This window comes from Pocillopora damicornis, chromosome 1, assembly GCF_964200805.1.
Source record: "Pocillopora damicornis chromosome 1, jaPocDami1.2, whole genome shotgun sequence".
In the NCBI taxonomy this organism is placed as follows: Eukaryota; Metazoa; Cnidaria; class Anthozoa; order Scleractinia; family Pocilloporidae; genus Pocillopora; species Pocillopora damicornis.
In genome coordinates, this window is record NC_142670.1 from 9,831,064 (window position 1) to 9,845,000 (window position 13,937).

Here is a 13,937-nt window from a genome sequence, read left to right on the forward strand (position 1 = left end):
GAAGTTGTGGGAGTTTGCTCGTTTTTTTGCTGTAATGGCGTGTTTAACTCTGATCTTTCCTTCACAAAAACTAAATTCGAACGGCACACTCCAACGAGACACAAGGGAATTTAATGCAGCCTTTTCTCGATTCCTTCAATTTCTGTTGTCCAAGTTAAGGTACAAATGTCCAAATTGAACGGAATTGGAAAGACTCACCAGGAGCGTATATTTGTTGTAGAACTTAAATTAAAACTTCGCTCGCTTTTTTTTTACTATGAACAAATTGCTCGAGAAAATTCAGATATTAAATGAATGAAAGTTCCATCGTTCAGTTTAACTGTAACCAAATACCTCACGTTTCAACTTTCTGGGTACTTTTTGTGAACGATTAAAATTAATTGCAGACGGTTTTTAGGCCGCTTGTCAACCAACGTAATGACACTATTGTTTATACAAATTCATTCTGAAACCAATATTTTTCTGTCAACCAAAGTGATTTGATAGAGAGAAAAGGGAGGATTCATAAGTTATTTATCGGCTTGAGGTAGTGACCGACGTGTTTGCTTAAAAATACTGCCCAGCCGGAAAACGAGGTATATTTATGAAAAATGACAACGAAAGTTGGGATGTACTCGGCGACTCACGAAAGCGTTACCGTGGCCCGTGGGCAGAGATAGGAAAATACTGACCGGGTAAAGAACCAATCAGATTGCAAGATTCGTTACCGTGCCCTCTAAAAAAACAATAAATACGGATACTTGAGCCCTTGCTCTTGTTCTTTTCTTTATCTGCATGATTGAAAAATCTTTATTAGAATTCACAAAACTACAAAATTGTTATTTATGATTCTCAGAGGTAAGAAACATATCATTTCAGGTTTTTCACCAACTGCAACAGCAGGTGGCATTGATAATGTGCAAAGTTGACCTGCAACCCTTGACAGCATTATCTCAATGATGAGTAGTAATCATTGACAAAGATGATAAATGAGATATATCGCGTGATAAAATCAAAATGTGGCGCGATAAATGGAAATTATAAATGAAAAAATATCGCGCGATTGGCTGTCACGCACGTTGTTTCCGAAAAAGACGAGAATGGCTGCAACAGTTGCAAAGTACTTTCTTAACGGGGTTGGCGATACAGAAGTGACATCTAGAAATTTACAAACCTGCAATGTAATCAGAAAGATTAGATAATCCACACTTGTTCTCAGACACTAACAGCCATCTCTGAAAGTGTCTCGTACGATTTCGCAAAATCAAGGTTTACTGTACTGATTCACAGAGCTGTGTGTCGTAGAAGTATTGCAAAGGAATACTCAATGATATTTTCACGAAAATAAAACTAACTATTGTCTTAAAAATAGACTTCCTTAACTGTTGCAGCCTTTGTCGTCCATTGAAACAACGTGCGTGATAGCCGATCACGGGCGACCTAGCAAGTTTCCCATTTATCGCGCGATAAAGTTGAATTTTATCGGAATCCAATTACCCTTCCTACTGAAAATTTAACCTTTATTGACGCCTAAAAAACCAATTTGCACTGTTCCAAGTTTTAAAATCTTTTTTCATATTGTAGGGTCTTTCGATGGATTCAAGGATTAACAGATTCAATTGGAATGAATTCCTCCGCGCGAATGGCTCATGGTTTTATTGTTCTAAGTTTAAATGACAAATAATTCCACTTTCTCATCCAAAGTTATTCTCAGCTAGGAAAAGGACGGTGCAACCTTTTTCTTCATAAAAGCAATAAAAATTTCCCCATACGTTGATATCACGCAACATAACGATTTAAGTTTCTTAAAATCTCAAAGGGGTCGAACTGCAAATGAAGTGAAGTACAAAGCTTGAGGTAACCGTTAAGAATATCTGTAGAGCGGTATTATCAGACTAAAATCTGACTTCGACCAGCCATCATTACGTAAAAAAAATGTAAGATTACACCAAACGAATAGAACAGGGAGTTGGAAAATTAAGAAAAAACAACCAATAATGACGACCTATTTTCAATTTAGAAGTGTGTGCATGTGTGCGTGTGTGGGGGTGTGCGTGTGTGTGTACGTGTGCGCGTGTGTGTGTGTGCGTGTGTGCGTGTGTGTGCGTGTGTGTGTGTGAATGTGTGTGACCAAAGGAGCCAGAAGCATCGAATTTTTCGCTAATTAACAAACAAAAAAATCAAATTTTTTTTGTTTTTGTTTTCACTTACCTTGCTCATGATTCAGAAATATCTCAGCTCCTCAGTTTATCTGATTGGAAGACCATCACCCGTGGTCTCAATTCTCCCGCGCAGCCTCAATGAAATATCTTCAGTCGAATATTACATACATTTTCGCAGCAAACGATAGGAAAAGTATCAATGGAGATTACTTTCACTGAGTCGTTTCTAAGACAATCATTAAAAAAACCGTTGCGTTTCAGCAGCGCCAGAGCAAATCACATTCCATAACAAGGGGATTAGACCAAAAACCACATCCTGCATAACTTATGACACTATCATCTTGGTTATGGAACGTCATTATCTTGCAGAATTAAATAAATGAAATTAAGTCAGGTTTGTGGCGTACGACAAAAATCATCCTTTTTGAGTTTTTGTTTCTGACTACAAATAAGGTTCATGAGAAATGCTATGCCAAAGGTTTGCAAAGGTTTTTACCAACATATTTGTCATGTAGTACTAACACCTATTGTCTATAACTTGGGGTTAGAAATAATCACTATTCTTGTAAGCAGTAAGATTGGTTCGATTAATGACTGAGCACTAGAATCCTCAAAAGCTAAGAATTGGACTCTGTCCAAAAAGTCCCGCCAGAGCGATAATGAAGAAAATCTAATATCCAAATATGGTACTCCAGTGATGCTGAATTTTCTCCAGACTTAACAAAAATGGCTACGGTTTTGTAAACAGATTAGGCAAGGAGTAAGTACTTTATTGACGCAATGAATAGAAAAGAGCTAAAATCGTAATTCATGTAATTTCTTAACATTACGGTCGAAAATTATGTATAAATTCGAGATATTCTGCATAAAATAAAGAAGATAAGTTAAAAATGCCATCCCTTTCACATTGCGGTTTCACACGCCAGTTCATGAAGTCCTCATGCGATAAACTTGGACCTAACAATGTGCTTTAGAGCCAGGTCAACGTTTCTAAGGAGCGCCTGAGCTATGAGTCGGTCTTTTAAGGAAGTTGCTGCCCACTTAACAGTTTAAACACAGGGTGATCGCGAAAAAGTCTATTCAAGAGACGTAAGACTGAAAACTGACATTCAGGCTTTCATCAAAATATTGCTGCAGAAATGTCACAAGCGTTTTGGCCAAGCTGCAAACACGATTAGGTGTACGAGTCTTGTTGACATCTAGTAATAATAGTAATGATAATGATAATGGTAATAATAATTTATTTAAATAGCGTTATTTCTATCGCTATCCAATAGCGCTTTATAATGACTGAAATGCATGGTAACTCATAGTAATATCTACCATGAGAACCAACTTTCAAACACAAAGTTTTCTTGAATACCAATAAGGAATGTGCAATAACAGAGATTGCAGGAGGTAATTAAATCCAAACCGAGATTAACTGAACGTGGCAACAGCGCTTTTCATTTTTCGTAAAACTCACTTTTATATTAACAACACCTTATGTCTCATGTGAGTGATGTTAATTGGCCAGCCGGTTGAGATGGCGCTGCAGCGAAAGCGGAAGCAAGAAGCAAGAAAGGGTACCAGGTTCTTGCATAATTTAGAAGGGGTACCAGGGTTTTCCATCAAGTAAATAATCACGGCCATAGGATGGCGGTAAGGTATAGTTGTCTTTCTCTAACCTTAGGTGACAATAAATACAGTTGGTGCAAATCTGATTGTCTTCCCAATAGTAAGAATAAAACTAATGCGTTACAACTCTATATTGTACCCAAGCGTATTTTCTGTAGAAATCGAATTAAATAAGGGAAGAGCTACTAGTATATAATCATCGCCACCGCCTACAACTTGGCCACTGCCACTGCCTTCTTCACCACCTTCGTCACCGCCATCGCCACCATTACCACCACCACCACCTCCGCCTTCGCCTCCACCACCACCGCCGCCACGGGCGAGATCAACTTGACAGATATTTTCTGTAGCCATTTCTAAACAGAGATAAATGTTTTCATGTGTTAAAGGTTCAGGCTGCAACAAGAGATCTGTTATCGTTTCTTAAAATTAACAACAGTCTAAGATGAAAAACTGTATTTCTCAGGCATTGATATCTGATTAAAATGTTGCTGATTTGCAAAACCAGCGAGCAACTGATTTTCTCCTGAGCTGTGCCAGCCTCTAACATTCCGAAATACACTGGGTGAAGGAGGCTAGTTTAAAAATGTCGTCAAGCTGTATTGGTGAGCTTACCTGCTTCGCACTTTATCGCCATATCATAATTTTTCTAAGGATTAAAACAACATATTTACCTATTGGTCATATATCATAATTGATATATTAGGTCTAACTAGGTCTCTGTTGTCCGCCGACGACATGACAGCTACTCTAGCAAATATTTCATCAGTCGAAAAAGTAATACAAATCCTTAATGACTTCGAAAAATGTTCTGGCTTAAAAATGAACCTTTCTAAAACCAAAGCTATGTGGGTTGGAAAAAACAAAAATTCTTTAGAAACACCTCTGGGCCTTGAGTGGTGTACAGGTGTTAAGACCCCAGGTATTCACTTCTCCTGTGATCAAGAACAAGTTATAAAACAAAATTTCCAGGATAGATTAAATGAAGTTCAAAAAATGATTAATTTATGGAAACTCAGAGGTCTCTCCCTATTTGGCAAAGTAACAATAATTAAATCTTTCCTAATCCCAAAATTATTATATGTTTCCTCAATAATAGAAACCCCACCCGAAATTATTAAACAGATGGAGAAAATGATCTACAAATTTTTGTGGAAAGGCCCTGATAAAGTTACAAGGCTTTCTGTGATAAATACTTTAGAGAATGGTGGACTGAATCTCACAGACCTTGAGCTACATATTAAAGCATTAAGATTGTCCTGGATTCCGCGTCTCATAGATGAGAAGGAAGGGCCCTGGATTTCTTATCTCAAATACAACTTAAAAAAATACGGAGGATGTTTTCTTTTTAGATGTAACTATGATGTAAATGATCTTGACTTAAGTCTTAGTAAGTTTTACTTACAGCTTCTAAGATGGTGGGCGGATTTTAGATGCTCCTTTTCTGATGTGAATTATTCTCAAAATGTAATTTGGAATAATAAGGATATACGAATTAATAATAAACCTGTTTTTTATAAAACATACTTTGACAAGGGCATAACTTATTTGAATGATTTACAGTTCGATGTTGACAATGTGCGTTCTTATGAATTCTTTAAGCAAAAAGGGCTTAACACTAATTTCCTGACTTGGACAGCCTTGAGATCTTCTATTATTAATACGAAATCAAAAAGCTCCTGCCCCATCCCCACAGCGGGTAATCTCGATCCTATGAATTTTGATTATAAGTCTAAATCTTTTAATGCATATACTGCAAAGTGTAAACAGTTTTATTCTACGATGATAACAAGTAAAGCGAGAATCCCGAATGGCTTTAAAAAGTTGACAGCGGATTTTGAGCTTTCAAATGCGCAGGAAGTTTTCTCTATTCCTTATCTTGTTGCGAGCGAAACGTATGTTTGGTCGTTTCAATACAGAGTATTGAATTTCATTTTGTTTACAAACGATAAATTGTTCAAAATAGGGTTAAGTGATTCGGACAAGTGTTCTTTTTGTGGAACCTATACGGAAGATCTGTACCACCTCTTCTTTAACTGCTCCTTTGTGCAAGCTTTTTGGAACGTATTTACAGTCTGGTGGTTTGATCTTAGTGGCGAATATTTAATTTTGTCTTTAAAAGATATTATGGTTGGCTTACTTCAGAGGAACGATCTGTTAAATTATTTGATCATTTTAGGGAAATTGACTATTTGGGAATGTAGAAAAAATAACACCTCTCCAATATTTAGATTGCTTTTGCACAAGGTTGAAGTTAAAAAACAAGTTGAAAAAATAATTGCTATAAGAAACAGAAAGCTTCGCGATTTTCAAACTAGATGGGAATTTCTCATATAATTTTGTGTTTGCCCTTTTTTTAATTAAGGAAAAGAATGGAAGACCAATGCATAAACTTAGATCTCATATTCTTCCTTGTTTATTAGTTTATTGTAGTTTATTTTTGTTAGAGAATTAACTGGGCGTCGCCATAGCCGGTGTGTGTCACTGTGCAATGTTAAAAGAAAATAGTACTTTTTGTATGTAATGGCATAATTAGTAGACTGTGTTGTTAATAGAGCTGGATACTGTAAGTAGTGTAATTATTAGTGACTGTAAGTAGTGTAAGTATTAGTGACTGTAAGTAGAGTAATGTAAATAAGCATTGTAATTAGTGTAAGTGGTGTTTCATATTGTATTGTAAGCATTGTTTGTAATTTAAAAGTAAAAATTAAAATTTTAAAAAAAAAAAATTGATATATTAGGATGCAAGTCACGGGTATTTCCTATCATTGTAGCTAAACTTGCAGTATGTCTGTTTTTTTTTCCTTTTGCATTTTTTGGTTTTTCCTATCTTAGTTTCTATAAGAAACATTATGTAAGTTGTAAGATGGAACTTTGCATACTCACAGTTTTCATTCTACCTTCATGAGTCTTAAGATTTGTCAAAACTTATCATTTTATAGTTTTTTTTATTTTTCGCATTTGTTATCCAGCCAGGGTCATGACCATATCAGCTTTTTAATCGAGTATAATGAATCCGTCCATTAGTACCGCTTTGTTTACAATCGAAACTTGCAATTCTATCGCATGCACATGAGACGCCTATTAATTCTCCGTCCAAAGACTCAAACAATTATTGAAAGAATATGCACATAACATTAAAGCTCATGAAAACACATCTATGCGGGGGAGGGGTATATGCGGGGTATTAGATCTTTCAGCCTTTTTATTTCTTGCAATTTTTTTTTGAACTGTCTAATATAAGTTCTTGTCAATCTTAAAAATATGAATCTGATGTTAAATTGTAAAGTATCCTAAAATTGACATTTGTTTTTCCCTTGGGAGCGAGGGGTAAGACTTCTTACCTCAATACCCAAGTATAGAAAGTCATCCATAGGTTTTATATCGTTCGGATATTTTAATTGGTCCGGGTCACTCAGCTGACACAGGACTTTGTCATTCCTTGCTTGGCCTATGTTGATCGATCGACACCTTTGTTCCATGATACATCGATTTTTGCAGTGATTATTCATGTGTGGTCCAATGATTAAGGTAATATTCGCAAAGACATGACCCACCAAAGCAAAGCCATCGCTTGGTTCTTGAAACTTGACACGTCTACAGATTAAAGAAAATTTTAAAATGTCTTTTCGATTAGCTTTACGACCTCGACATAAACCAGCTTTAGCTACTGAAGCGTTAATGCAAGCTCATTAAAACTTGTCCTAGTCAATAGTTCCCTTCTTGTTGAAACATCAAGAGGACACGAAGATTTCCAGATTATTTGATTAAGAAAATATTTTTATTAATTAAACGCCTGAAGTTTCCATTTCCCTTAAAGATAAAAGTTTTGAGAGATTTCAAATATTGAGAGTGAAAAGAGTTGAAAAAAAATTAAAACATATACTCCTTACAGTCTCCTTCTTTTCCCTTTTGTGTGAGCTTTGGTTATTACGATGTTGCCAGCTAGGATTTTCAAATTAGAGATTTTCTTGCTGAAATAGATGAAAATAGCTTATAAAGTTTTATGACTGAGACTTGGGAAAAACTGAGGTCGACCATTATTAACTTACAGTAATTTTTGAAACCTCAAATGTAAAAACAATCGAACAATCTTTTTTTATTGTAATTGTTATCTACCTTTAGGAAATGCCGAACTTTACCTACCTTGGTTTGCAGTCGCACGGCTGTGAAAGCAACTTCCTATTAGGGAAAACAGATACAAAAAAGTTTCATTCTAGACATCTCGCCTGTACAGAAATTTCATTCGCTCATTCCAAGGAAAACTGCATTTTTTGGTGGTTGTATTATTTTCAAAAACGTTCATCTCCCAACCGTGTTGACATGGAGGCACCAACGCTTAATGACTAAGAAAGCACTCCTTAATTTTTAATACGAAAATGTTTTTGTTAAGCAAAGAAAAAAGATGCATAAAGATGTCTGAGATTTCTTTTCCTACATTGAACGACATATATATGCTTTCTCACGCCTTTCGTGTTGAGAATAGTATACAAAGGAGTTATTATTGTGATCAATTTTTGACCTTGTTCCAGGGAGACATGCTATAATCTCATAGTCAGTAGCCCATACTGTTAGTTAGTCTAAACAAATACTTCTTTTCACGTAGGAAGAAAAGAAAATCCTTGACTTACCAGGAATAGGAGAGAAAACATATTTTAATTTCGAGTTTCCACCCCTCCCTCCCTGCAGGGCTGTTAAATCTTATAAAGGTATGTCGTGAGACACCTTCATAACAACATGTTAGCCTCCCCACTTATCGGTGTCTCCTCTCAATAACACATGGAAATAGTTTGTAGTGCCAAATCATTTATGTCCATCTATTAGTTATCAGTAATATTATTCGCTTCAGTATCAATGAATTTTGTTGAATAATCCCGGAGTTGAAGTCGAGGGAATTATTCAACAATCTTCATCTTCATCATTTGTCGTTACAAGTCTGTAAATAATTTACTTGGTATTTTATCGTTTACCTTTTTTAGTTCAGGATTTAAGGAAATAGAACAAGGTGATGTTATGTAATTCTATAATTTCAAAAAGACCTTGTTTTCCAGCCATGTCACGGTGTGCAGGTAGCATTTGGATTTTTAGTAATTTGTGGATGTTTTGCTTTGTTTGGTTTTGTTTTGTTGTTGTTGTTTTTTTTTAATGAGTATTTTTGTGTAGTATTTCTCATGGTATATATAGTTCTTATTTATTCCCTCTCGTCCCCCATGGTAACTCAATACATTCCAGTCTTCGTAGCTTTTAAAGCACACTATCGTGTTACCAACACAATGTGACTCATTTAGATGATGTCCATTTAGTCAGCGGGGTGATATGATGTTACAACGGCGTTTACTGATACAGGCTTTTCGCATCTGAGTACCCACCGGGGGGTACTTGACATGAAAAAAGGGAATAAAAGAAATATATTCGCGACTATGATCTTGGGCAAAAAAAGACTCGTAAATCGGCGCGTTAAATTTTAATAAATTCAATAAATATATAGTACTTCCACAAAACGGTCCCTGATCAAAACTCTGCTCTCCCATTAAAAAGTTTTAGTTTCGCTGCTCAAAGTTTGCTCGTAAATAAAATTTGCTGATTGAGAAGCTTAAGTCTCGGCACTGTTCAAGAAGGATGATGAAACTGACAAACAGAGCTATGGACCAATTTCCCTACTATGCGTCTCAGGAAAATTGATTGAACAGATTGTTGCCACCACAATAACAACTCATATTTCGGAACATAATCTTGGCCATTCTCACCAGTGGGCCTAAAAAAAGTCACCCAACCGAATTGTTGTTGGTAAAAATGATCGGGAACTGGAGAAGTCCACTGGATAAAAATCGTCGGTTGGCATCGTCTTTGATGACGTCCCCAAGGCCGTAGATTCTATCTCTCATCATGTCCTGCTGAATAAGTTGCAAGCATTCGGTTTTGCTGGCGATCTATGGTGCTGGATTGAAGATTATTTAGATGACCGCTCTCGAGCTTCAGTCGGTTTTAGTCGGTTTTCAGTCCGAAACTTTACCTGTGAAGTTTGGCGTGCCATAGGGATCTGTTTTGGGACATACCCTGTTTTCGTTGTTTTGCAACGATCTGCCTGATATAGTTGAGGATTGTGATGCTGATATAGTTGAGGATTGTGATGGAGAAATTCATATCTATGCTGACAACATTAAGCATTAAGATTTACGTGATTGCGTCTTCCCCCGATATGGTTGTTTTTGCCTTGAACGTCATCCTTCAGAAGTTGTATGACTGGTGCTGCCTTAACCGCCTCATACCCCCCCCCCCCCGGTAGAACCGAGTACATGATGAGTGTACATCCTGTCAAGTCAACCAGGTGTTTAGGCAACGAAATTAACAGTGATCTTAATTGGAACGTTCACGTAAAAGAGTTTATTAGTCCTTTTCATAAAAATTGAATCTTCCTAGATATTTGTATTTCTTATCAAGTAATTTTACTATCTGTTACCTATGGGTTGGTTGTATTCCTGAGGCAAATCGCTCTTTGATGAGCTGAAGAGGATACACGTACGTGCCTCAAAGATCATCTATGGCCTGGATTGGTACAAACCCAGCGATTAGGTCTTAGTCCTAAGCAAGTGGCCCACGGTTAAAGGTTTATGCGAATATAGATTATTTATGTTAGCACACGACTGTTTTTATAGCTTCTTCCCCGTTCCTATTATGAAGCTATTTCCGAAATATGAATTACCTTTTGTGACCAAAACCAAATACTGAAATTCTTCGCAAGTCCACTTGTTACAAAGTCGTATCTCTTTGGAATTCTCGTGACAACCGTGCGCGTGCAATCTCAAGCAAAAGCTTATTTAAAAATTTTCTTAAACGCAGAACTTCATGCGAATAAATTAGTTTACAAACACATCGTAATTTTTTTTTAAAATAGGTTAGATCTTTTTTTAAATTTCAATTAGTTTTAAAGCTTTTTATTCACTTGTAAACTTTGTTTTAACTTCAAAATACACGACCACATTAGCTCCACTGTAATTTTTATCGTGTTTAAATAAATGTTGTTGTTGTTGTTGTTAAGACGTTGATTGACATTGCTTAATCCGTTGGGAATTGGAACCAAAGTAGTTCTCTCGACTTCCCGTCGAAAAAAAGTTTTTTTTGCCCACGAAAAGGGGTTAGGACACGTGGTTCACAACAAAAGAAAGTTAATACCTTCATGGTAAATTAAGTTCAGTTCAATAACAATCTGCTGGCAGCTTTTACGACAAATGGCGTTAAACACTCTGTCCCTCTTCACTGTCTTACATTTTCCCACGTGACTCGGTGTCAACAAGTACTTTCACCGCATTTCCAATGTTTCCCAAAGAATAATGATTGTAGATAAATGAAAATCATATATATGCGCTGCGGTGAAGAAACGAATATAAGAGATCCTCGCAGCTATGAACACTACTGAGCTAGTAGTTGAAATAGGACCAAAGAGTTCCGATGTTTAATTAGACCATACCAATTTCCATTTCGAGGCTAGAATGATCAGAACGAAACTAAATTAACTCGTACTTGAGGATTTCGCTGAATAGCTGGTTATAGTTCAAATGACTCCATACGTCATCCCGGCAGTCCAGGAAAGAAGTCAGGGCTGAAATACCCGCAGCGATTACAATCTTTCCTTTCCGCGAATCAATTAAACACTATAAAAGATGATAACCTTCGATTCTAATTCGTTATATCAACTAATTTTGGTTTCACTTAAAATCACCCGCGAAACAAATCATATGACAAAGAAAAATTAGCATAACACGTCACTCATCAAGCTGGGTTTGATGGTCGCAGGGAAATGTCGAGTTTGTCGTTCATAAGCGTTGTGGTCCATTGAGCGTAAAATCATTAACGATGGAAGAAAATTTGCAGAAAGGAAGGCTACTTCATCGCGTTCCGTGCGCGAAATCTCGGGAGAAACTGCAAGAATTCTTTCAGAGTGTTGCGTATTGTTCTGTAAATAACACTGAGACGTATTTTAACTTGTTTGTGTGTTATTTTAAGCCATGCAATACGTCTGTAATAACCAGAGTGCCAAATTTTATTCTTTAGTTTTGATCTTTTCCACACTGTGTATTGCTCATGACGTGACATTTCAACGAAAATTACCAAGAAGGCGCTTCCGACCCTTTGTTTACTTTGTAAGTCACGCAAGCGCGCAAGCGTTACGACCGATCACGTTCACGCAACGTTTTAGAACAACTCGGCATTTATTCTCCATTCGATTGTTATGAAAACCTAAAATCTTCAATGCAGAAGATAAAAAACGAAGTTTGAACGGTCAAAAGGAGATCTCGGCCAATTTTCAGAATTTGTAAATAGTCTTTGAAACGAGTGCAATTGAGCAAACGCATGGATTTGCGTTGTTTTTAAGATGTTGGTGGATGAAATTTAGAGATATAACTGCGAGTTTGAGGCGAACGGTGACCTCATTGGCGTATAAACTGTGCATTGATATGCTTTTTTAGCCCGTTTAACACGTGTATTTTGAGAATTATTTGGTACAAATTGGTGAGTTTGGATATGCAGGTAAAGGTCGACGAGAAGGTCCGTTATCATCGCGCTTGTATGAAAAATGTTCAGGTGAAGTCTCCATATTTTTTCAGTGAGCTAGCTGAATACATTTTGTAACTTGTAGCAAGGAATTCCGTGAGCTATAGGAAATAGGAAATAGAGCAGTGAAGTTAAAACCGAAGAATTGTTTATGCTTATTAACACATTTTCATATAATTGTAATGAATTAAGTTTCTTTGTTTGAGAAATTTCTCTCTCCAACATTGAACAGAGGCTCTAACGTCCGCCGTGGAATGATCAATTTAAAAAAGTAATTCGTTATTTATTGCGACATTTAAACAGGCTGGCTCTGTTCTGCTTTAGAGCTAGTTTAAACAGGAATGGGAGCTGACATTAAGAGCTACGTCTCCTTCTCTCTGAGAGAAGTGCACCCTTTAACAAGTTCAAAGGATTACGGTCAAGGGAACGGGGCCAAAGGTTTATCGTCCTTGAGTGAGGCTTGAGTGTCTTACCATTTATCAATGGTTCTAACAAAGACTACAAGTTCTCCTCAGTTATCTCAATACCATGAGTGTTAGTCCGGTCCGGGGCTTAAACCCTCAATCTCCCGCACGGGAGTCCAGCGCTCTACAACATGAGCTAACCAAGTGCAATTGAAAGAATGAATCTACGAAGTGCTTTATTAACCCAAGAAGAGTCAAAACGTTTTACATCAAAAGTATCGATCTAAACGTCATAAGGGTAACTCTTTTCAAGAAAGCTTGATTTATATCGAATTGTTTTTGTGTTTAGAATTATGTGATAAAATCTACCTATAAGCTGTCGTAAATGTATTGCATATAACATACCCTTTTGAAATTTGTCTTCAAAAGCACCAAAGTTCGACATCCCGAAGCCACAAATTTGACAACAGTTAAATTATTATTTGGTTGTAAATATCAGGACATGAATTACATTAGTAAATCAACTGGTTCATTCATTTGTTTGCTTGTTTGCTTGTTTAAAGGTCTTTCATAGAAGGAAATAAAACGGAGACCCTGTTACAAGAAAGTATTATTGATAGGCGGTCATGTTGCTAAGCAAGGTTCAAAATGGCGGCGAACAATACTAAATTTTTGCCACTTCAAAGTTTTAGAAAGTAAATTCTATCAAGTTAACAAGTTTTTGCGAAGCTTAAAACACGTGCAGTGTCGTAATTGTGCGAAAGACTTTTTGATGAGGAAGGTGAAGTAATACGTTTTAAGACGGTCTCAATGGGATTAAACGTAGGCCGTAAACTGGAGAAATTAAGCCGCTTGGCATACAAATGAGATGCTAACCGTTAATTGTAAGAAAAGTGAACCGTTTCAAGTGATCTATTAGCGGTAAAATGGCCTAAAGTTCAAGCGTTAGCAGAAAAAGCCATCACCCCATTGAGACCCTCTTTTTGGGAGCATGCTTCCTTTTCACAGTACATTTTTGCCACCCTTCCCCTGTCTCGCTTTCTTTCTTTCGCTGCTAAAGCACAGCGAATGTTTATTCTCCACAATATCGTCCACAACGGTTTGGTTTTACCAGTCCATACGAAAAAAAATCGCCACAATTCTTCACCGATATAAATTTCTCATCACCACAGCAGTCGTTCTTAGAAGTAAAGCACACCCTCATGTTTACTACACCTTGCGT

General features: G+C 36.7%; 1 protein-coding gene across 1 annotated transcript in view; it reads right to left on the reverse strand.

Moving 5' to 3' along the window:
* Nucleotides 1–13,787: 13,787 nt before the first annotated feature.
* The window catches only part of LOC113677997 (uncharacterized), a 13,549-nt gene continuing 13,399 nt past the window's right edge, over nt 13,788–13,937 (reverse strand). Inside the window, exon 10 of the mRNA XM_089206800.1 lies at nt 13,788–13,937. This exon is cut by the window's right edge and continues 215 nt beyond it. Coding sequence (XP_089062926.1) covers nt 13,788–13,937 — 150 coding nt within the window.